The sequence below is a fragment of the Colossoma macropomum genome, unplaced genomic scaffold (genome assembly GCF_904425465.1).
Source record: "Colossoma macropomum unplaced genomic scaffold, Colossoma_macropomum, whole genome shotgun sequence".
Lineage (NCBI taxonomy): Eukaryota > Metazoa > Chordata > Actinopteri > Characiformes > Serrasalmidae > Colossoma > Colossoma macropomum.
This window is the reverse complement of record NW_023494804.1, coordinates 8698355-8720765: the sequence shown is the minus strand read 5'-3', so window position 1 is coordinate 8720765 and position 22411 is coordinate 8698355. Positions and strand designations below refer to the sequence as shown.

General features: G+C 40.7%; 1 protein-coding gene across 1 annotated transcript in view; it reads right to left on the bottom strand.

The window, feature by feature from the left end:
- LOC118824375 (nipped-B-like protein) overlaps positions 1 to 19860 on the bottom strand; it is a 32456-nt gene extending 12596 nt beyond the window's left edge. The window contains 11 exon segments of the mRNA XM_036594479.1: positions 2181 to 2354; positions 2617 to 3948; positions 4424 to 4960; positions 5133 to 5223; positions 5373 to 5524; positions 6142 to 6293; positions 6406 to 6517; positions 7836 to 7936; positions 8654 to 8819; positions 13217 to 13365; positions 19464 to 19860. Of these exon segments, the coding sequence (XP_036450372.1) occupies positions 2181 to 2354; positions 2617 to 3948; positions 4424 to 4960; positions 5133 to 5223; positions 5373 to 5524; positions 6142 to 6293; positions 6406 to 6517; positions 7836 to 7936; positions 8654 to 8819; positions 13217 to 13280 (2881 nt within the window). The 5' untranslated portion in view covers positions 13281 to 13365; positions 19464 to 19860.
- Positions 19861 to 22411: the final 2551 nt, after the last annotated feature.

The window sequence follows — 22411 nt, the reverse complement described above, 5'->3', positions numbered from 1 at the left end:
CACAGCAGTGCTGCTGGAGTTCTTAAACACTGTGTCCATATTCTCAGTCCAGCAGTGACACCGAGGTGTTTAAAAACTCTGACAGCACTGCTGTGTCTGATCCACTTGTACCAGCACAACACACGCTAACACACCACCACCACATCAGTGTTACTGCAGTGCTGAGAATGATCCACCACCTTAACAATACCTGCTCTGTGGTGGTGCAAACCACTGAAGAACAGGGTGAAAGGGGACTAACAGAGTATGCAGAGAAACAGTTGGACTACAGTCTGCAATTGTAGAACTACAAAGTGCACTGAGTGAAAAGTGAAAATAAGTTTACACATCCTCTACAATTCTGCATATTTCACTGCACAGCTACTGTTTATTTACTGAGTTTCACATACAGGGTGGGGAGGGGGCTGTACAAATGTTATAGCAAATTATGTTATTAACATTTGCAGAACAAAATATCTGTGTGCTCCCTATAGAGGGTGTGTTATTTTCACTTAGAAAAATCAACAAAACATGTTATTTGACTAAACGTATTCAAACTTTTGTATACAACTGTATATGTACTGGTTTACAGCATCACTTTACCGCATGCAAAAATCCCTGCAAATTTGTGTTTCAGTATCTTCTAAAAAACTATTATATATTAATATTAGGGTGCTGCTGCTCTTTGGAAAAGATGTTTGTTGAATGGACACCAGAGTAATTAAAAACATTTTTTGATTGTCATTTTTGCATTTAAGAGAGGAACAGAGCACGACTTTAATATGTGTGTAAATAATCTGGATCTGAAATGGTTAACATGCAAACTGCCAAGGATGCATTGTTAATTGATTATGAAGACGAATGCAGTGTGGCTGTATCGCCAAGTACTCTAGCCGGTATTAAACAAGCAGTAATTTAAAGTTGGTTTAACACATGCCTGCGTCACACAAGGGACCTCGTATTATTAATTGAAATTTTTTTGTTTTTTTAATACAACAAAGAACACCTGTCTGCAGCCTAAAAGAGACTGTGTAGTTTATTATATTGTAATTTCAGACAAATAAAACAATTTTAAGGACCCACAAGCACCCGAGTATTAGATAAATAAAAATAACTTTTTTGGGAAACTCTTATCAGCAAGTGGGAAGTTATGATATTTCAGATCCCCCAAAAACTTATTTCATTTGATTTCTGCTATTAGAGTATAGCTAGCTAGCATTTATACTTAATAAAAATAAATGCAACTGAGAGCAAGCTGCTTAGCAGTTCAGAGCAGTAGGCAAATTTGCACCTGGAACTGAAAGTGAATGCTTTCTTTTGTTTTTTTTTTTGTTAGGTTTCTATGCAATTAAATCATTAAGATGCAAACAAAGTAATTCAGCGTGGCTCGATGTGAAATGTGGCACTCTAGAAACTTTCAGAGTCAGAATCGTTCCGTGTTTAACGCCTCAAAGCTCCCTCACTGAACGTTATTTTACACGGTCTAAAATATGCTGCGTGATGTCTCTGATATTTTTTTTTACTGTAAATAAGATTTTTGCCCAAAACACATATCTTTTAAAATCTATGCATGGTACATAAAGATACTGCAAAATAGTACCCAAAACAATAGTTTCTTATTTACCATCATCAACATACAGAAACAATAACAAAACAATAAAACTGCTATATTTGTGTTATAGACTAGGCTGGTGCCGATTGGCAAGTGATATTTTCCATCTATCTATCCACTGTCTTGTGATAAACTCTTTATACTGCATTACATTACTTATTAAAAATATACAAAATATAATGCATAGGTGCAGTCACTGTGGCCTTTAGGCTACGTCACATGGTTAAGGTTTAGCTGTTTTAACAAGAAGCGAATTATAAGCTGTAAACACATCTACAGCAAACACTACCAAACCATACCAATAACATCCAATGGCTTATATGTACTTTTTAGGCCAAAACATTCTCAAAACTTAGGTAAAACATGCATTATGCATCAGGCAGTGTATTTGCAACTATTTCATGTAATTATTTTCTGAGGCCGATACTGTCACCTCAAATTAGAGTTCTAGAAAAGTTGGAAAAGGTACAATGCAATAAAGTATTGATGAATTTAGTTACTTTACCATTTTCATATCTTTAAATGATCAAATTTATCAAACTTCATCAAATATTCATAGATTAAACACAAGGAGAAGAAGTTCACTCACACTCCACAGATTCGCCGTCGTCATCAGAGCTGACCTCAGCGTACTTGGGCTTCTCGTTGGCCGTACTACGCTTGCGCTTGTTCATCTTCACCCTCTCACACAGAGGCATAGTGGACTCGATTTCTGCAAGCAGATGAGGAGGAAGCTCCTTGAGCACCGACTCATCAATCCCCCCTTGAAACAGGTTAATAAAGGACATTACTCCTTTATTCAAGTAAATCATGGCCCTACAAACAGGTCTCTACATAATACATCAAATCAGTGTACATACATTGTTAATATGTACAAAGCTACACAAAGCTCACAAATCCAGATGTGTGCTTAACGCCTTTGTTTGAAGTTTTGTACTTACCAAACATCTAGTATGAAAATTAAAGAGGAATTATTTAAATTAGATGAAAATTTTTCAGTAATGCCCTTTACACAATGGCTTTACCTTTGGAAGACTTCCCATAGCCAGGCCTGTTCTTGCTGGATTTGGAGCTGCGAGAGTTCCTGTCCTTGATGATCTTCTGCACCTCGTCAATGGACAACTTCTGCAGGACCACCACAGGCTTGGGCCGTTTGCTGATGTCTTCCACCAGACCCAATCTCTCCAGCTTAACTCGCGGCTGGCCCCAGCTGTCTCCAGGCCGTCGTGCTTCCGCTGCCGCTGGCACGTTCCCATCTTTATCACGCTTCAGTTTGGGAATAACAAAGTTCTTCAGTGCACCAGACTTACCGCCCAGCAAGTAATCAGGGAACTCGCTAGTCTTGATGTCAGTGGCGGGCTGCTTGGCCCCATCAGAACGGTTCCGGTTGCTATCCGAGCTCCGTCTTTCTTCTTTGCTGTTGTGGGATTTTTGGTCAGGCCGTTCAGAGCGGTGTCGGCCCGAGTCTGATCCTCCTCGACTCTCCTGTTTCACCCGTGGACTGTCAGGCCGGGGGCGGTGCTCGGGAGAGCGCTTGTCCCTGTGTTCTCTTGACTCGGGCCGGTGCTTTCGCTCTCGGTTCTCCCGGTCCCTATCCCGCTCCCGGTCTTTGTCACGCCCCTGTCGGTCGTGTTCTGCCTTACTTTTCGGTGTGTCTGGCCTACGAGGTTTGGAGCCATCGTTGTCACGGTCCCTGTCCCTCTCACGGTCACGGTCTCTGTCCTTCTCACGGTCACGGTCCCTGTCTCTGTCTTTGTGTTTTTCCTCTTTATGGCTGTCGCGGGAGACCTCAGAACGACTATCGTGTTTCCGTGGCGTCTCTGTGCCCCGTCCCTCAGACCGGACCTTGTCAGGCTTGCCATCATGTCTGTGTTTCGACGTATCCGACCGTTTGTCTGAGCCCTGTGTCTTGCCCGTGGAGTCCCGCCGACTATCATGCTTATGTTTTGGCGTCTCTGGACGGCCATCTGAAGCCAGTTTTTGTGGCGTTTCTGCCCGCTGCTTGATGACATCGGGCCGACTGTCCACTGTCCTCTGCACTTCTCCATCTGTTTTCGACTTGAGCCGTAGAACCCCAGCTGAGTCTGAGCCATCTTCAGGCCAGCGCTGGGCCTCCAGGTCAGGTGTGGGGCAGGAGTCTAGTTGCCCCTCTGCCCTGCCTGCTTGTTGCAGGTCTATACTGACCATCAGGGCTGGTCTGTTAGCCCCATTGCTGGCAGCACTAGCCTCCTGAGGTGCCAATTTGTTCCCAGCACTGCCCCCACCACCCACGGTAGGACCTCCTGTGGCTCCTGCAGTGCCACCAGCGCCAGGCTCCTGAGGGTATGAATCCTGCTTTCGCTTCTTCAGAGGTTTGTCTAAGCAAAAGAAAACAATAAAACAAAATTAATTACACACAAATATCTAAAGCTAATTGATTTCTAGTTGAGACGTCAGATCAACGTTTAAGTTAAAATAAAAATAATTGTTTCTCCTTGATAAATTTTTAACTTACTCTCTGATCTATAAACAGATTAGACATGTCAAAAATACCAGACTCTGTAGTCTTTAAGGACATTATTAAGTTCACTGTTTTCAATTTCTAAATATATTCAAAAAAGAAAATGTTTTATTCTGAAATGTTTCACTTTATTTCTGCATTTCATTGTTCAAGACTCTACATACCACAAATGTGACCTACCTTTCATGAGTACTGAAGTCTAGCCACGTCTAGTGGCTTAAATCCTACATATCAAATCAATGATGAAAAATATACTAAGCCACATAAGCAGTTAGGCAAAAATCCATCAAAACCAAAGCACGCTGATGTGGAAACAGAAAACTGAAATTTACCTTTATCCTGAACCTCCTTGGAGCCACGCTCCCGCTCAATGGCCGACTCTCGTTCTATCCTCTCAATTTCTGCCAGGGCGTCCATCTCGGCCTCATCATAGGGTGTCCCGCTGACGCCCCCGGGTTGCTTCGATGTGAGTGCCCCTGTGTTCTGCAGCACTGGGACTTGCTGGTAGCCCGACTGCTCCGGGAGGCACTGGCCTCCAGCCAGCCGCTCCTGGGGGTTCCTAGGGTATGGCAGACTGTTGCAGGGCAGTTCATTCTCGGCGTCTGAGCCATGCTCCACACTGGGCATGAGCTCGGCCGACTGGTCTGTCTCAGACGACTTGACCCGTGACAGCTTCAGTGTGAGCTTGGTGGAGTCCTTGGAGGGAGAGCTGACAATATCGTACATGGCGCCCTTGTCTCCTTCCTCCTTAATCATTTTCTTCTGCTTCTTTTTCCGGTCGGGTGAGTCCATGAGAAGGTCAGGAGCAGCATCCCGCGGTGAGGTATACGGGGGCGGAGACTGAAGAATGTGAGGTGGCCGCGATCCAACTGAAAATAAAAGCAAAACACACCTGTTGACTGCTGAATCTAAGATTGCTGTGTGGGCTCACCCACACAGCACAGTGGAAAACTAGATGTAACCATCTCCACTTGCATTAGGGCAGCAACAGGCCACAATGTTAACATGCAGTACGGCTATTTGTGAGTGATTTAAACCTACCTTTCGGAGTCCCTTCACTTCCAGCAGGCGAGCACACTGATTGGGGCGATCGGAGAGGGAAGGATGCGTTTCTCATGGAAGGATCACTCTCCTACAAAATGAAGGGTCCAGTGGTTACCAACTCAGCTTTATATTCATCAGCTCTCACTTCAATGAACACCCACTTTTTACCCTCTTAACTTGCTGTGACCAAACCTGTTGCTCAACACCTCTACATAATTTCTACAAGCATCCACTCACCTCACTACCCAGTCGGTGGACGATGCTCATGTACTCTTCATTGGAGCAATGCCGCGCGTTGTGGTTGGCCGAATTACTTGACATTTGCCCCGAGACCTTATTGTCGTGGATGTTCCTCATGCCACCAGGAACCATGGGACTAGCAACAGACACTGCAGCACAAATCACAACATGATTTAATTTATTTAACATATAATCAGTTTTATTAAATTTTATCAAACTTGATCTTCGCCTTTAGAGCAGGGGTGGTAAATTGGTGTCCAGTACAGTTTGGTAGTTCACCTTCTTAAACAAACCCCCCAAACATGGCAATTAACAGATACATGTAATGAGGTGTGTTTAAGCAGGTAAATCACCAAACTTGTGAGTTTAGGAGTTGGGCACCCCCCCCCCTCCCCGCTTTAGCGTGAATACAAGAGTAAGACCATGATGAGTAATTAGTACTAAAAATGCATCAATTACAGTGATGGTTTTGTGCGTAAAACACATGAGTTTGTATATACCATCAATAAAAACTTTTCAGTACGTATTTGACAGACTGATTAGTGCTGGCAACAATTCTAACAAAATAATAAAGTATTAGTTTAAATAAGAATTCTTCATTGAATTAATGCAACTGGGTTTGTACTGGCTTCCTGAACATATAAATATTAAAACCATGACACGTAGATCAAAACTAGTCCACAAAAGACTTACATTTGGCAAATGCTATCAGCACACAGCTGTTCCCACAGCTACTGTAAGTGTGAACTCTGGCATCTAGACCCACCTTGTTGAATCTGTTGGTGCTGGGAGTAGCTGGGAGGGTGAGGGTACTGCATGTAGCCGGCAGGGCTCTGTGGAGCGTAGGGGCTGGGCACGGGGCTGTTCTGCTGGGGCATGAACCTGGCCCCAGAGCCCGTCTGAGGCTGAACAAAGCGGCTGTTGGGAGAGGAAAAACTCATCACTATACAGACTGTTCAAACACTAGTGGTCACCCCACAAAAGCAATGTACATAATCAAAACTGATATGAGAAAAATGTAGCAGAATACCTAGGTGGGCTGGGAGTAACAGTGGTTTGCTGGTAGTTTGTGGATGCCGGGCTTCCATGCATGGAATTGTGAGACATCTTATATGGCGGCATCATTGGCTGTTGCATTATACCTTCAAAAACAAAAGAGAATATTAAACAGCCATTCAAAACACAAAACAGACCCTATTAACTACCCTATTATAACACATTAGTACAGCTGACCTCTACAGTATATAAAGATGACTGAGTCACATTGGCCAGACTTCTAATTATAAACCAATAGCTTTAAAAAAAAACAAAAAAAAAAAACACATTTATACAATTTACCCATTACTCCAAGTTTGTCAATTAGCTAAGACATAACTGGTGCCTGATCTTTGCCCTTTTATTTGTTCACTTGAGCTACGAGGCTAAGAAGTAATAGTAGCTTATAGTCACCAGTTATCACTGTACAAACACGAAGCAACTGTGTGAAGATTTAGGCATGTGTCTTGTCCGATTTACCTGGTGACTATGAGTCTCAATTTCTTGTTAGCCACATTAGCCTTACAACTTCAGTGAAAAATTAAAGAAGCAAATATATCTTGGCTGAATGACTACATTTAGAGGGGAAAAATTACTTTTGCCTGAATCTTGCTTCACAATGTAGGTAAACATCATTGTTTTCAATTAGTCAATTACGTGGTGAACCACTATTACTACACAAATTTTACTAACACAACTGACAGACAAGTTTAGGGGGTATTAGGACAAGATCATGAAATATTTTAGAATGTACATAAGAGTACAATTCACACATTGCTTATTGATTCATTGTTGAAAACAACATATGAACACAAGGAGCACAATCGTTGGCACATTATAACAGAGGCATCTCTCTGGATCAGAGCCACCTCATTGGGTTTTTCGCTTGCAGTAATTAGCAGAACTGAATACTACTTATAATAGCCAGCAGAAATTTTAACACTTCATAACTGAATCAACTTCTATTCAGCCATAGTCAAGAGATAGCCTATTTGGGGGAAAAAAAAACTAAAATTTAAATTATTTAGGATGAAGTACAAAACGAAGCTTTACTGCAATAAAATTCAGAACCACAGGCCACGTGGCTCATTTTCACAAGAAAGCAGGAGTATAAATCTACCATATTACAACTAAAACAGATGAAACCCTATCCAAACATGCGAAAATCACTCAAATATGACCACAAAACTGTAAAAATCACTCAGCTCTGTTTAAAAATGAATTACTGCTTCACAAAAGCCCCCACACCAGACATCTGATCCAAGAAACACTTCAGGAGAGACAGAGTTATGAAAAGGACTCTGCTGGAGAAGCCTGGCAGAGCTGCACTAGGCCTTTGCATTGTGCTCCACTGGGTTCTGAGTCAAGGGCAATGTCTCCATGTCTTCTCCTTACCGCCCTGAACCCTGTATCGGGTGGGCATACTTTTCTCCCTGAAGATGTTGGGGTTCCTGGACAGCACTGTCTGCAGCAGCACCGGCATGTCTCCCTCCGGGTCATCACTGCCCGGGTTGTCCTTCAGCTCTCTGTACAGATGGACATTGAGTGATTTTTAAAAGATCCATGCAATAGAATAACCCCTCAAATGACTCTGAAATAGATCTTGGCCTGAATGTAAGGGTGGCCGATATGAGGATTACTATTGCTATCATGACAAATTATTAATTATGTCATAGGTTGTCACAATGTGCTTTTAAGAGCATATTGTGGAGAAAGTCAGTACTTGAACACTGACCAGCTGCATGTTTAGGCCTGTTTAACTGAATTCAGTGCATGAAACAGTGTGCGAGTTTAAAAAATATCGCATTCATAGGTTTTGATGTTATGTGGCACCACAGATTCCTTTTTGTCTGTTGCAACTTTAAACCTCAGAAAAACTGAATACGATGCAGAGATTCTTTAAACTTTCAAATGCTGGTCACATTTGCATATCTCATTCATAAAAATCCCTAACGAATCCACTGAAAGGTTATGAAGGGAACCACAAAAGGTTCTTCAATTACATTGCTCCAAAAAACTTTAAGAGTATGTGAAAAACAGACAAAAAGGTTGCACTCTCTTTTTGGTTTAGGCTAAAGAAATTCTCAAACAAAAACAAAAAGGTAAAAGTAGGTGACATTCTTTCCCTCCCTTCTAATTTAAACTATACATGAAACTATGAAGTACATACAGAACACAAAAAACAACATACAAAACAAAAAACAGATGTAGCAGAATGGCCAGTATAGAGACGGGATACCCACATGTGCTCGGTGGAGACCTGGTTGAGGCTGTGGGCCAGCTGGGAGACAAGGTTGTCATCCCTGCGGGCCAAGAGACAGTTGACCTCCTCGGCAATCCTCCCATTGTACAGCAGGCTCTTAGTGGTGGTAGCAGGGAGAGGGGAAGGCAAGGGCAGCTGGTTTAACACTATAAAAAGACAAGAAAAACGAACACGAAATTTAGTCACAATCTTATTGTGCTGTGCCCAGATTAAGGAAAATAAATGAAACTAATAAGCCACAGAAATTTAAGAAGTCTTGGTAAGATTCACATGTGAAACATCTAAGGAATAGTTTGTCAAAAAATTGTTTTTGCACAATTTTCCACTTCCCACAGATGCAGCTGAAACACTAAAACATGCTTGGTGTCCCAATTTAGCTTCTTTAGTTAGTACTTTTCTGTAAATACATGCCAAAAACTTCTCTGACTCTGCTCAAACGACACACAGGTCTTCATTCAAAACACCTGAAGACTAAAGAGGCTGCCCCCAGCATTCGGCTGCATGATGAAGCTATGTTCATTTTTATAGTTTACAGCATGTCATACTGTGCCCTGAGCGCCTTGTCAAGCCTGTGCGATCTTAAAGACCTGGACGCAGTTTGAGGCGGATGAGAGAAGTTTTAAGGAAGTATTTACGGAAAGGATGATTGACTATTGACTTCTAGTGTTTATTAGCAATGTTAGCCTTGTAGCTCCAGTGCTAAACTAAAGAAGCAAAGTTTGGACATCAAACACATCTTGGCTGATCTACTACATCTGGGTGGGAAATAGTGCAAATTGTATTTTTTGCTAAACCATCCCTTTAAGCACAAACTATGGCTGGCAAGACATTTAAAAGGAATCACTAATTGAGAGGGTTATGCTCCTTTAAATGAAACAAAATACCTGCACAAGGCATTGTGTTCTTGGTCGTTGTGCACAAGCTCATGATAAATAGGCCAAAACTGAAAAGTCTTTATCAGTATCTAGGCCTTCGCTCAGAGATTGTAATTTACCAGCACAAAAAAAAATTAAAGGCTACAAATTTTGAGTACTTTGAAACCTAATTAAGTTTAATTTTAATACCACCCTGCACCACACCACACATTTTCCTGCACTATTTATCTTCTCGCCCCATGACGGAATGCTGTGTGAAGATTGGCAATAATCCTCAGGATTTAAAAATAGGGGATATTTTTGGTACTTTCAGTACTACACAACAATGACATCTGAACTACTTGTGACAATGAAGTGTAAATAAAATTAAATAAGGAGAGCAGATTATCACGAAATGAACACCGTCATTATTCAGGTACCACATTCATGTATGCACCCATGCAACACTACACACACAGTTACCAGCACATTCAGATCCAGAACTATAAAATTCCACAACGGACTGCAGGTTTGCAGTTCACAACAAATCAATAAATAAAAACTGCCAACAGCCAAAGGCATGAATTGAGATCATGAACATTTACGCTTTCAGTTTGTAAACAAAGAGCAAACGCTTCAATGTTTAATTCATACTGATGGGGCAAAAAAACAGTCTGTTTTTAAAAGGAAATATTTGAAGTAACCAGAAGGTATAGTGTCTTTTTTTAAACATGTACTTGGCCTTATATCATCGTCTTAGATCATCTTCAGCCTTTATCAAGCCATTACCAGTAACACTGCTGTGTGCCTCAGCACTCCTGAAGGAGAACACAGTACACTTGACTTGTTGCACAGCTAAGTGAACACACGACTGCTCAGTATGTCACTCAGCAAAAACAGAGCGTGAACCATACTGTTCAGTCCTGCCAGGGAGCCAGCACTGTCACGGCAACGCCACAGCCATTCACATTCCCTCTGGACTCTCCTGGCACAGACAGCAGCAGGGCACACCTTCACATTACACGCAGTTCGTATTTCACCAGTTCGTCACTTGGGAGCCCGTAAAACAAACATTACACAAAACAACAACAGCATGGTCAGTGTTCAAGTACAGACGATCTCCACCATATGCTCTTAAGAACGTGACTTTAACAACACTACAAAGAACCTCCTCCTCCCACAAGATAGAAAATGTCATACCAACTAGCAAAACTATACAATTTGCTACCTAACTATTAAATAATTTAAAGCACCTACAGATGGTGTGATACCATTGATAGAGACTCTTATTGAAATCCTGAATATAGGCCTAAACACCAAGCTCATACGTTGACTCAACAATTGTTTTAAGCACTTCATTTATGCCTATGTCCGATATATCCCACAGGTCACGCTCTAAACAGTCTGTGTCTAACTCAACCACTTTAAGGGCCATATTAAAAAATCTCAACAAATCCATGGGCCAGAGAACACCTATGTTTTATTTCATTTTTAATGACCATTTATCAAAAAAACCGAACTGACCATTGTTTATTTAAAATACACAAAAACTTCAACAGTAAAATATAGACACTTCTAGTAGACCTTGAAATATTACACGAATACTTGAAATATTCAAAATTTAAATGTCTCCAGGAGCTCAGTCTTTTAAACCCACCTATTTGCTTAAACTCGACACCTCACATCTTTTCTTTGCTGCAAGTTCATTAATGCTTAGGCTCAATTTCTGAGCTGCTCAGCTGAAGTTAAGTGTTTATATTGGCTGAACTGCAGTTAGTTGTTTGGTGACACAACTGGTGTGGAACTGTTTAAAATTATGTTGAACTGAGGTGTAACCGGCGTCCCATAGTTATGCGCTGGAGTAAGAGAGTCGGAGTGCACATTACATTGCAGTGCATGCTGGGGACTGTAGCACAGTGCACTGCAAAAAATTAAAATACTTTTGTGGGCCGGACAAGATTGTAGTCTTGTATTTGACACATGGGCTCTAAACTGTACTAAAAGTCTAAACAACAGGTTCACCTTCTGTTGACACCTTTGCTCTGTGTTTTGGAACAAGTTTAGCAATCTCCCAATAAACATTTGAGCAGTGATATTTCTTTTTTTCTTAAATTTCAAACATGTGTAGTAATATAAAAACTTACAATCAAATACAAGATGTACATACACAAATGTGAGGCAATTTTTGAGGATGTCAAAGAACCTTAAATGTTCACCATTTTTAAGTAGTGATGCACCAAAATGAAAATTCCTGGCAGAAACTGAAACTCAAGACACACCTGGCTGAAAAAACAAAAACTGAAACTTTTTTTTTTTAATTTGCCATTTTATGCTTTATACTTTTGAATAAACATACTAAACACAAAAACTACAATAACAAAGAAAATACGCTTTTATCATTGATAAAATCTGCTTTCAATAGGACAAAAATTATTTTACACAGTTCAAATTTAGTAAAATTATTACAATATTTAGGGTAAAGTTTGCACTATGAAATCCGACATTCACCACAATAGATAATGACTGGCCATTCACAGCAATAAACGTAAATTTATTTTTAGTTCTAATCTGCCCTTTGGTACAGTCATTTGTGAAATTTTTCATCATTAAAAAAACACTTGGCGTTAACCCACTCAAAGGACCTTCTTTTCTGCTTCTGTTGCTCTGCTGAATTTCCCGTATTGAGCAGGATGTCATTTTCAGAAGTTACTGAGTGTTGCACCCTCTAGATACTTGGCAGGAACAGGGATTATAAATCGCTTATCTAATGTCCCTCACAGATACTGTGAAATAGTTCCATGCAGCAGACTTTTTTGTTTCCATGGCTGCTCAAACTGTTTTGGTTTTATAGTTATTCACACAACAGCCCCTTTTCTCAAATATAGTCAAGGGCCCAACTCTGATCTTGCCACACAGATTTACAACTACTTTCAAACAAAAACACCTTATCCAGTTTGTCAGGAAATTATAAAACCTTCTATAAGCTAGATCACGTATTATGTGGCAGCGAATCCAGAGAACGTCAGGGTTTCGTGCAGGCTTTTCTATTTACACCATACAAATTCAAATTACAGTGAAAATATTGATTTATTGTTTAGATATAAACTCACATCTTTGTGTGCTATAGACTCACTAATATTAAACATAAATTAAACTTTGTTAAAATAACAGAACACTGCAGTAACCTTTAAAACCCATGGTTGCAAAAACTCAATGCTTTTTATAATCATAAATTTCTTAAACAGTTTAAAAAAGGAAAAAAAAAAAATGTCAACAAACTCCATGCTTGGGCTTATGGGGGTTAAAAACCTAAGCTTTAAAATGAGCTGCTTTTAATTGAAGCACTTCACTTAAGATGAGCGTCTAAAAGTAGGCTATCATGCTCACACTACTCAAACACTCTACTACCCCACAGAAAGAACTACACAGCTAACATCACATCACACAGTGTGAATGAGTGATTTAGCCTAGATTGGCTCAGCTTCTTTTTTCCCCTTCCAATAACCGATCCAGCTTTTCCTGCTGATATCGGCTCGATATGCCGTCTCTATAAGTACCTTTTCTAAAGTGTTTCTCATGTGGTTTGATTAGTGCCAAGAAGCCAACAAGTGAAAGGAAAGCTTTTCTCCAATAACCACTAATAGTCTGATATATCTGAGCAGGTGTGTGTGTGGATGTGCTTTACGTACAGTCAGTGAGGCTAGCAATCCCAGCAAGAGTGGTAATGGGAACATGAGGCATATCCCCATTCATGCTGAAGATGGGGGTGGGGGGTCGTGTCGATGCACAGGATGCTCAAAGTCTCTGCTCTCCAACCAGCCTTCACATCTCCCTTCTGCTGCAAGAACAGAGAAAAAATAAATAAATAAAACACTTGATAAACATGAGCAAAGACAACAAATTTAACCTTTAGGCAACAAATGTTATACCTTGTTTGCTACTTATTGATTATACTCACACTCTTCTCAAACAATCTCTCTTTCAAACATCTCTGAATTAATTTAAACAAAGAGGACCTACAATCACTCTTTTTTTGTTAAACTCAGTAGTTTTTGGGACAAATTTAGTTTTTGGAGCCACAAAAATTGTAGCATAAAATAAATTTCATTAGCAAAGGCCTTTAGGTAGAAAAGTAAATGTTAATACATTGAAAATAATAAATAAATTACAGCTTCTGACAGCAAACCACATCACCAACAGAGCAGAAACACCTCAGAAAGAAATCAAGAAGTCAGAGCACTTTAAATTAACAGACAATAAAAAAAAATGCTCAGTGAAACATTCGCAATAAGAGACTGGTATTCTATGGGGCAACAAGAAGTTTGACAAATCATCAAAATTATTGTTTAGGTACAGCAATCCTTATCCAAGTACTGCCATATGTTCAACCCACACTGCCTCCGACTCAGTTCCATTAAGTAAATTCTTCGGATAGGAATATGAGCACTTTATTCTCCTTTTTTAATTAAACAGTTTTACTGCAAGTTTAAAACTTGTCAGCACAAACAGCAGATGTGTTTACTGTTACAAATTTACAATCACATGTTTTTTACCGCTATATCAGTAAAAATAAAGTCTCCTCCACACACATTTAGTACAGCACAAGAGCTACTCTGCTACTACCACACCAACAAGATCGCCACATTTGAGGAAACTTTAATTTTAATGGTCTACAACACTGGATAGAGGTACTCTGTTATTTGACCGGGTCTTTGTTAGGGTTCAAAGATTAATTGTTTTATATCAAAATCACAATTTGAAAGAATGCAATTTTCAAATTGCAAGAGCTGCAAGTTCTATTACAGCCTAGATTATCAACAATGCTGTCTTAGGTTTTAAGTTAGGAAATTTAACATAACAGAGCTTCAGAAGCAAACCAACAGCCATGTGCTGTGTACAACACAACCACAACCAAGCAGCAGTCTGGCACCCTATGTTCAGGGTTCAAGCTGGTTTGCCTGCCCAAAAGAAAAAAGGAAGTTGCGGTCACAATATCAATTAGTAGTTATCCAAAATTCTTTAGCTCTAATTTTGTTAAAGTTCACTTATGCACAGATATAATGCACATGCCTACCATAATAAGTGTGAACTAAAACAGTTATGAAAATTGAAGCATACCTTCTATTAAATGGACAGCTGAAAACTGCTTCAAATATCTCTGCTTTTAAGGGTGATTGAGTATTAGTATTCAAAGCATGTAAAGCCATGTTTATCTTGCTATCAGCAAAGTATTCCTACTATCTAGTCCAAAGAGCTTAAATATACGGTTATCGTCACACAAAATAGGAGAAATCAGGGATGCATAACCACATGAATGCACAACGAAAGGGAGCAATACTGGCTAATGTTCTGGCCTACAGCCTTCGTGATGCAGGGAGCTCAACAGCAGTTTTGGCGGGTGGGAGTTACAAACACTAGTTGCTTATTTGCAATATCTACAACATCAACCCAATGCAGGCTACAGTGTCATTGACAACGGCTAAAAAATTCCGGCTGCACCAAAACACAGACATTCACATTGATCACTCAGCCAAAGAAAAGGGAACCGAAAAGTACTTCAAGCACAAAATACGTAGAAGAGTAAGATTAAGTCATGGGTTAAGACAGGCAGGCATTTCAAATTGACTCTTCAACTCCTCAGGCCAAAAACATCCCCATAGGGAAAAAGAAAACTTAAATAACCGGCACATACAAAGTTGATAAACTACTAATGGTTTCCAAAGCTGAACATGTATTTACAACACAATCCCAAAGTCTGCTAACAGCACGTCACACAAAGTTCGCCATCAAATAAGAACAGGCTTTTTCAAGTATGACGTGCATAAAAAATCTGATTGTTTCATGCAACTGGACTAGCACAACTGGGGATGGTTGCTGGCAAACTCCAACAAGCATGCTCGACATCTTTAAAGGGCAAGAATTCCTACAAAAACTAAATGTGGTCAAAAACCTCACGTAGGTGTTCTAAAACCTAACTGTGCATCTAACACAACAAATCAATAAATTGATGGGATCAATCATATGAAAAAAAATATAAATATTTGCCTGCATAACTTCCACTGCCACAAAACTCAGCAACGCCATAATAAAACAATTAAATAGCAAAGAGCATCTGTATACAACATGGCCCACCCTATTTCACTGTCAAGCTGCAATTAATTTGCTGCAAAACTTTAGCAGTTAAAGCAGCATGGGGCAAATATTTGACCAGAGCATGAGACGCAACTTACATTACCTTGAAATGCGGAGTGTAAGGTATGAGAGGTCTTTGTGATCCATCTGCATATACACACAAACTGTTGCATTACAAGTGGAACATGCAATTTACATTTGATAATATAGCAGGCGTATTTCACAACAAACTACCGTATGTTGTGAAACTTCGTCTCGAAGACAACTACGCAATCCCAGTTTTAAATTAACACAAACTAATAAATAAACAAAATAGTTACAGTTATGATGATTCTCCTTTAACTAGAGGATAAAATGGTCAGAGTATCTCTAACAATGACCAAAGATGTCAACTCCATTCCAACACTTTCCAGCTCCAAACTACTGCCTGATAAGCAGCAGCTCATATAAGGAAAAGTTACAGTTCCAGACCATCTGAGCTGGGGCTGGGCAATAACACAACAACATCGTTATCATTTTAAATTATATCACAACAAGTCACAGCATGCCCATCAGAATCTTCTTTCTAACTGCTGGTTTGATTAAACAGAGAGGATAATTAGGCCTGTTAAGTCTGTGAAATGTAAAATATATAGAACTGGATTTAGAATTTACAGTAGCATTTTTAAGTTTGGCACTACATTGTATGTACAAACTTATCAGATGTCAGATCAATATCTTGAGATACTGTGTATCGTGAAAACTTCTTTACATACTGTGATATTACACTGTTGCCATATCGCCCAGCTCCAGTCTGAGCCCAGGTGAGTCCCCTGCAGGGCTGCAGCCCCCATAAACAAAGCAATTGTCAAACCCCACTCGTTCATGAATCTAGTCCTTTAAGGGGTGGGGATCAAATAAATAAACAGAAGATCTCAAATTACAGCTGCCGCCCCCATCCCAACCTCCGCAGCAGCAGCGTTGCCCATCCTGCTGTATCTGGGCTGGTCAGAGAGGGGCGGGAGAACCGCACAAAGGATTATCAGATGGTGGGGAGAGAGGGGAGGGAGGGAGGCAGGCAGGCCAGTCCCCGGGCAGCAGGACGGAGCCTACACGACCTGACATCAGCCAGCGGCTTACACATATTTACACCCAAACTCTCCCACATCACTGAGGCAGCGGAGGCTCAAGGATGCTGCTAACAGCGTGGAGCTGTTTCACCAACGCAAACTGGCATAAGCATAAGCAGAAAGTTAGAAAGACCACCAAATGCTAGCTGAAGGGTTTACAGAGTGGAGGTCTACGGGTAAACTGACAACACCAACTTGTTCAGTTTCCATGTTAGCTAGCACAATCAGATCAGCATCATTGAGTCAAACGAGCTGGACATCTCTAAAAAATGCGAAGAATGGATGAGCCCCTAATCCTGCCGTCGTGAATGGACACGAATGCTATTAGCTCAGGCGGATTACTTTCAGCGGACAGTTTACAACAAGCAATGGCCAAAAGTTTTCTTTCTGGCAGCAGTTAATATCAGCAAATCCGACTTTTAGTCATAAGCAGTTCGCCATTCATTTTAAACCGAGCGAAAGTGCAAAGCGGAGAGGACTCCGGTTCTACCCTGCACATCGCTAAAATCCTAACAGGTAACCTAACGTAACAAGCGAACACAAGTCCCCCTTCACTGTGCACAATAGCCCCCTGCACGGAGCTGAAGTCAGCTTCTTATTCGAATTTTCCCGTTCCACCTTAAACAGTGCGGGCTCCTGGACCATTCTGGAGGCGCCAGAATGTAACTGGTGCATCATTTAAGGTGGAACGGGAAACTTCGAACAAGAAGCTGTCGAATAAGTGAACTTTAGCCTCATATAGCCTGCTGCTACTTCAAAACACGAAGCTAGCGTTAGGTGCAAAGCTGTTTAGCATTTTTATCCGAAAACAACGCGAATACAATTGTCTGTTTTTTTACCTGATGCTCCAGTTTGTCCTAAGAAAAATGTTTCTATTAACAATCTTACAACCGCTGCAGCGAATTTGTCCAGGAGCTAAAGCTACAGAAGTAGCAAGCTTAGCTAACCTTAACTAACCTACATTAACGATAAGACAATTGGACTGAATACCTGTGTGACATTATTAGACAGAAACAAATGTTAACACTCGGTAGAAACGAAAAGTAACCCGTGAAACGGCTAGTTATCGTTAATATGCACAAATATGTTAACTTAGCCGTGTACTTCTGAGATTAGTTAGCTAGCTTTAACAATTTTAGACATCAGTTAGCTCAGTTATGCAAGAAATATGTAGCTAGCTAGGTTAACGCACTCAGTATGAATTAACTTAGCCGGTTGGTTTAGAAAAGGGTAATTATACCTAGCTAACTTGCATAAAGACACAACTTACTGGAAAACCACAACTGCAATTTGGCTAGCAAGACAGCTAGCTAGTTAGCTAAGGCTAGTGCCTAATAAAAAAACGGTCGAGCTTTATTTAGCCAGCTAACGTTAGCTAGCTAGGCGAATATTTTGAAGTTATAAGGCTGGAATAAATTTAGATACATACAAAGTAAACGAAATGTTAAATCTGCATCTGAAAATATAATGTTCGTTAAATACAGCTCATATGTTATTTGCATCCCATCGTATGCTAATGTTAGCTTAACTGAAACTGTTTCACAGTCCTAATTCCGTATTCAGTGAGCTGGGAACGATGTCGGAGCCCTAAAATTGAATTAAATTCTTGAGACCGAAATCCATTCCGTTTGGTTAAAACCAGAAACTAGTCTGAAGTAACAGTTAACCTTCGTGTTGTTGAGGTATCGATATGTTATTGTGCTACGTGAAGCTTTTCCCCCCCTCACCATTCGAACCACAACAATACGAGAGATTGACAAATCTCAGTATTCAGCCAAACAACGTTAGAGAGAAAGCGGGCACAGTTGGTGTGGTAGTCTTTGCTACAATTTTTTAAACTAAATTTCGGTAAATTAATTAACAACGACTTAATTATGTATCTGTTTAGTTTCTATTTGGCTCCCCACGACCTTGTATACACTCTGGCTAATAATAAGCAATGTACTGCGCCAGTGAATCAAATGCTCAGTGTTTGGCTGGCCGGCAGACAAGAAATGCCTCTCACGGTGAAACGGTTTGTGTTGCCTTCAACAGAGTGAACTGAACTCGAACACTTTTCCCTTGTTTTGGTAAAAGCTGACACAAACACTTAACTGTCGCTGTCCAGTTATTATCTTATTTAACGTCAGCCAGCGAGAGAACAAGACCAAAATAACGATAATAATAAAAAAGATGCTATACTCGCTCATTATTTATGTGGCCGGATGATGTCTGACAAACATTGTTTACACCGACTCGCATACAGAGCTTTAGCTGCAAATTAGCTATTCAGTTCTAACACTAGTTAGTTAGCCAACCAGCTAGCTATCTAGGCCTTTTCTTGCTCCTGTAGCAAAGGCAGCTGCTCCAAACACAGAAGGCGAGCGCACTAAAAGGCTGAATCTGCTGGCCAATTCCGTTTCAATGACCGGTTTGGCCTTGCAGCCAGCTAAGCTAGGCTAACCGAACCGGAGCCGCGGCCTCGCCTGAGGTCACTCCCCCGCGGCCCGCCACCGCGTATCGGCACGCCAGGCAGCGGAGCGCCGGAGAAAAGGCAGAGCCGACGGCTAACGGCTAGCAGCTACATGCTAACCAGCTAACAGCGATGAATAACACGCAAGTTTGGCCGAGGCTCGGCTGCACGGTCCGGCGTTAACGTCGCTCGCCGCACGCAGCGGAGCCGAATCTAACCAAGCAAACGGGTGTGGTTATTTACCTCAGGACTTGATGTTGTTTTTTCGAAAAAAAGAAAGAAAGAAATGGTAGCAAAAAAAACGAGTGTCTCTAGCTCCCCTCTCCGTTCACAGCTCCTCCGAGTAATATAACAACAATAATCCGGGTCGGGAGGGTTCGCTCTTCTTCCTTCTCACTGCAAACATGAAGGCTGGAGGGAGGTAAACATTCCCCGCGATCGCTGCTGCTTTTCGCCGGTCCTGCTCCAGCCAGCGCGGACTGTAGAGTGTTGTGTGTATAAGAAACTATTTTCAGGGAATATTTAGTGCGGCGGAGGGGGGGAAGAAAAAGCGAAAACCCTGAAAGACTACTGACGCGGTGATAAAAGGATCCACTCAGACACTCTCCCCCCTTCTCTGGCAGAACAAAATGCCGACCGGAAGCGCTGCTGCAGGAATGACTCCCTCCACCGGCGCCAAACCAACCAGCAGCGACCCGCTGACTTCCGAGGCCACACCGCCAGCCTGCTAATGCTAGTCCACTCTTTCACTACAACTGCAAGTCCTGGAGTCCACCTGAACTGCACTGGTTCACGCTTTCCTCGCACTTGAGTCATATTCACTAGCTTATAAAGTCTTTTTTAACCTGGGAAACACATAAAGGAGGAAAACAACCCCACAAAGTCCTTGTCAAGACCTTTCCCAACTCTCAGGACTTTAAGTCCTCATCTGTGCTGCACACAACCCACTCTTCTCGCTCCTGAACTCTACACTTTCACACTTTGAGTCATATTATTAGCTACTGACGAAGTCCTTCTTGTGAGAAAACTCAAAAAGGGAAATAACCCTGCACAACACCCTGTTTTATTCTTGACTGACTAGTTTAATATTTTCCAACTCATAGACCTGAAGTCCTCATCTATGCAGGATACTTTTACCACAAGAAAATCACACACTCTTCCTATTGTTTAATTGAGTGTTTCTCAGTTCCAAATCTTGGAGGTCTATCATGTTTTTCTTGCAATTTAGTCATTTTATTAGCCGATAAAGTCCTGCTTAACTTTGAAAAACACAAAATAGGAAGAACGTGCACAAAACCCTGTCTTGTTCTAGACAGCGACTAGTTTAATGTTTCCCAATCTCAATACCTGAAGTCCTCATCTGTACTGCACACAACTCAAACAGTAAAAAGACCCTCTTCTCACAGTTTTCTTTAATGTCCAGTCCCACCTGAACTGCACAGTTTCATGTTGTCTCTGCTCTTGAATCATTTTACAAACTAGTCCTTAAACACTAAAGACAAAAGAACCACACACAAGACCACTTCTTATTCTTGATACTGACTAGTACAGTATTTCCTAACTCCAAGGCCTAATCTATACTCTACATTTTCACCACAACAAATCACACGCAGGACCCTATTTTCACGGTTTAATTAAGTGTTTCTCAATTCCAAATCTGGGACGCCTATCTGAACTGCACAGTTTCATGTTTTCCTTGCAATGGAATAATATTAATTAGCTGATAAAGTCCTTCTTAACTTGGGAAAACACAAAAGAGGAAAAGAACCATACACAAGACCATGCCTTGATCCTGTCACTGATTAGTTCAATGTTTCCCAATCTCAACACCTGAAGTCCTCATCTATTCTGCACACAACAACTCACAGTGAGAAGACCCTCTTCAAATAGATTTCTTCAATGTCCAGTCCCACCTGAACTGCACGGTTTCAGGCTGTCTCTGCACTTGAATCATATTACAAGCTAATGACCAAGTCCTTAAACACGAAAGGTGAAAAGAACCACACACAAGACCATCAGTACCAAGTCCTTATCTATACTTTCACTACTATACACTATACACTATACACTTTCATCACAATAAATCACACGCAAGACCCTTTTCTTACTGCTTAATTAAATTTGGAATTCAGTTCCAAATCTTGAAATCTTTTCTGAACTGCACAGTTTCACATTTTTCTTTGGTTAAATTTTTAGCTGATGAAGTCCTTCTTGACATGAGAAAACACAAAAAGTAAAAGAACCCCACATAAGATCTTGTCTTGTTGTTGACAAGGACTAGTTCATTGTTTCCCATCTCCAACACGTAAAGTCCTGTTCTGTACTGCACACAAGGCCCTCTTCTCACTTTTTGAACTGCACAATTTCATGTTGGCCCTGCACTTGAGTCATACCGTTTCTGAACTAGATAAACACAAAGACCTTGCACTGTTATAAATACTGTCTAGTTTAGTGTTTCTCAGCATCAGTCCTGTAGTCCCATTGAACTGCAAATTTTCTGCTTTCTGTGCACCAGAGATACTTCATTAGTTTGATGTGGTGTATCCCAACTCCATTGGAGTCCTGATGTTTTCTCTGGACTGAGTCATATTATAATCAAGTCCTTCTCAAAATGGGAAAACCAAACAGGTGAGAGGCCCATACACAACACCTTCTTTTCATTATCTATTATGAATGTTTCCCAACTGAAACACTTACGTAACATTATTAATCAGCTGCAGGGAAAAGTTGCAGACTACAGCATGCCATGTGGTTAACTTCAGAACAGCTTTGGTCGCTATCAGTCAGTAACTTATGCTGATAAAATTGACCAAAAGTGCACAAGAAGTGTACATATATGATGTGACTCATCAAATATATGGTTGTTTAACTCATGATGAAATTTGGCAGGACCACAGAACTGTTCACACACAGGCACGTGCTTGTAAATACAATAAATTTGTTGCACATTCACCCGTTTCTAGCACCAATTAGGACTTATGTCAACACATGCATCAGCTTGCCTTTCATATTACCTTTCATAGTATATCCAAGATGGCCTTCATCTTGTCAGTCTTTCTATGTGGCATATTGTAAAGGCCACATCTGTTTAAAAACTCATTGTATTTTCAAATTAATATGCATTTATTTATTTAATGATTCATTAATATGTAATTTAAGGATTTCCTCTGCTTTTACTAAATTTATGTGTA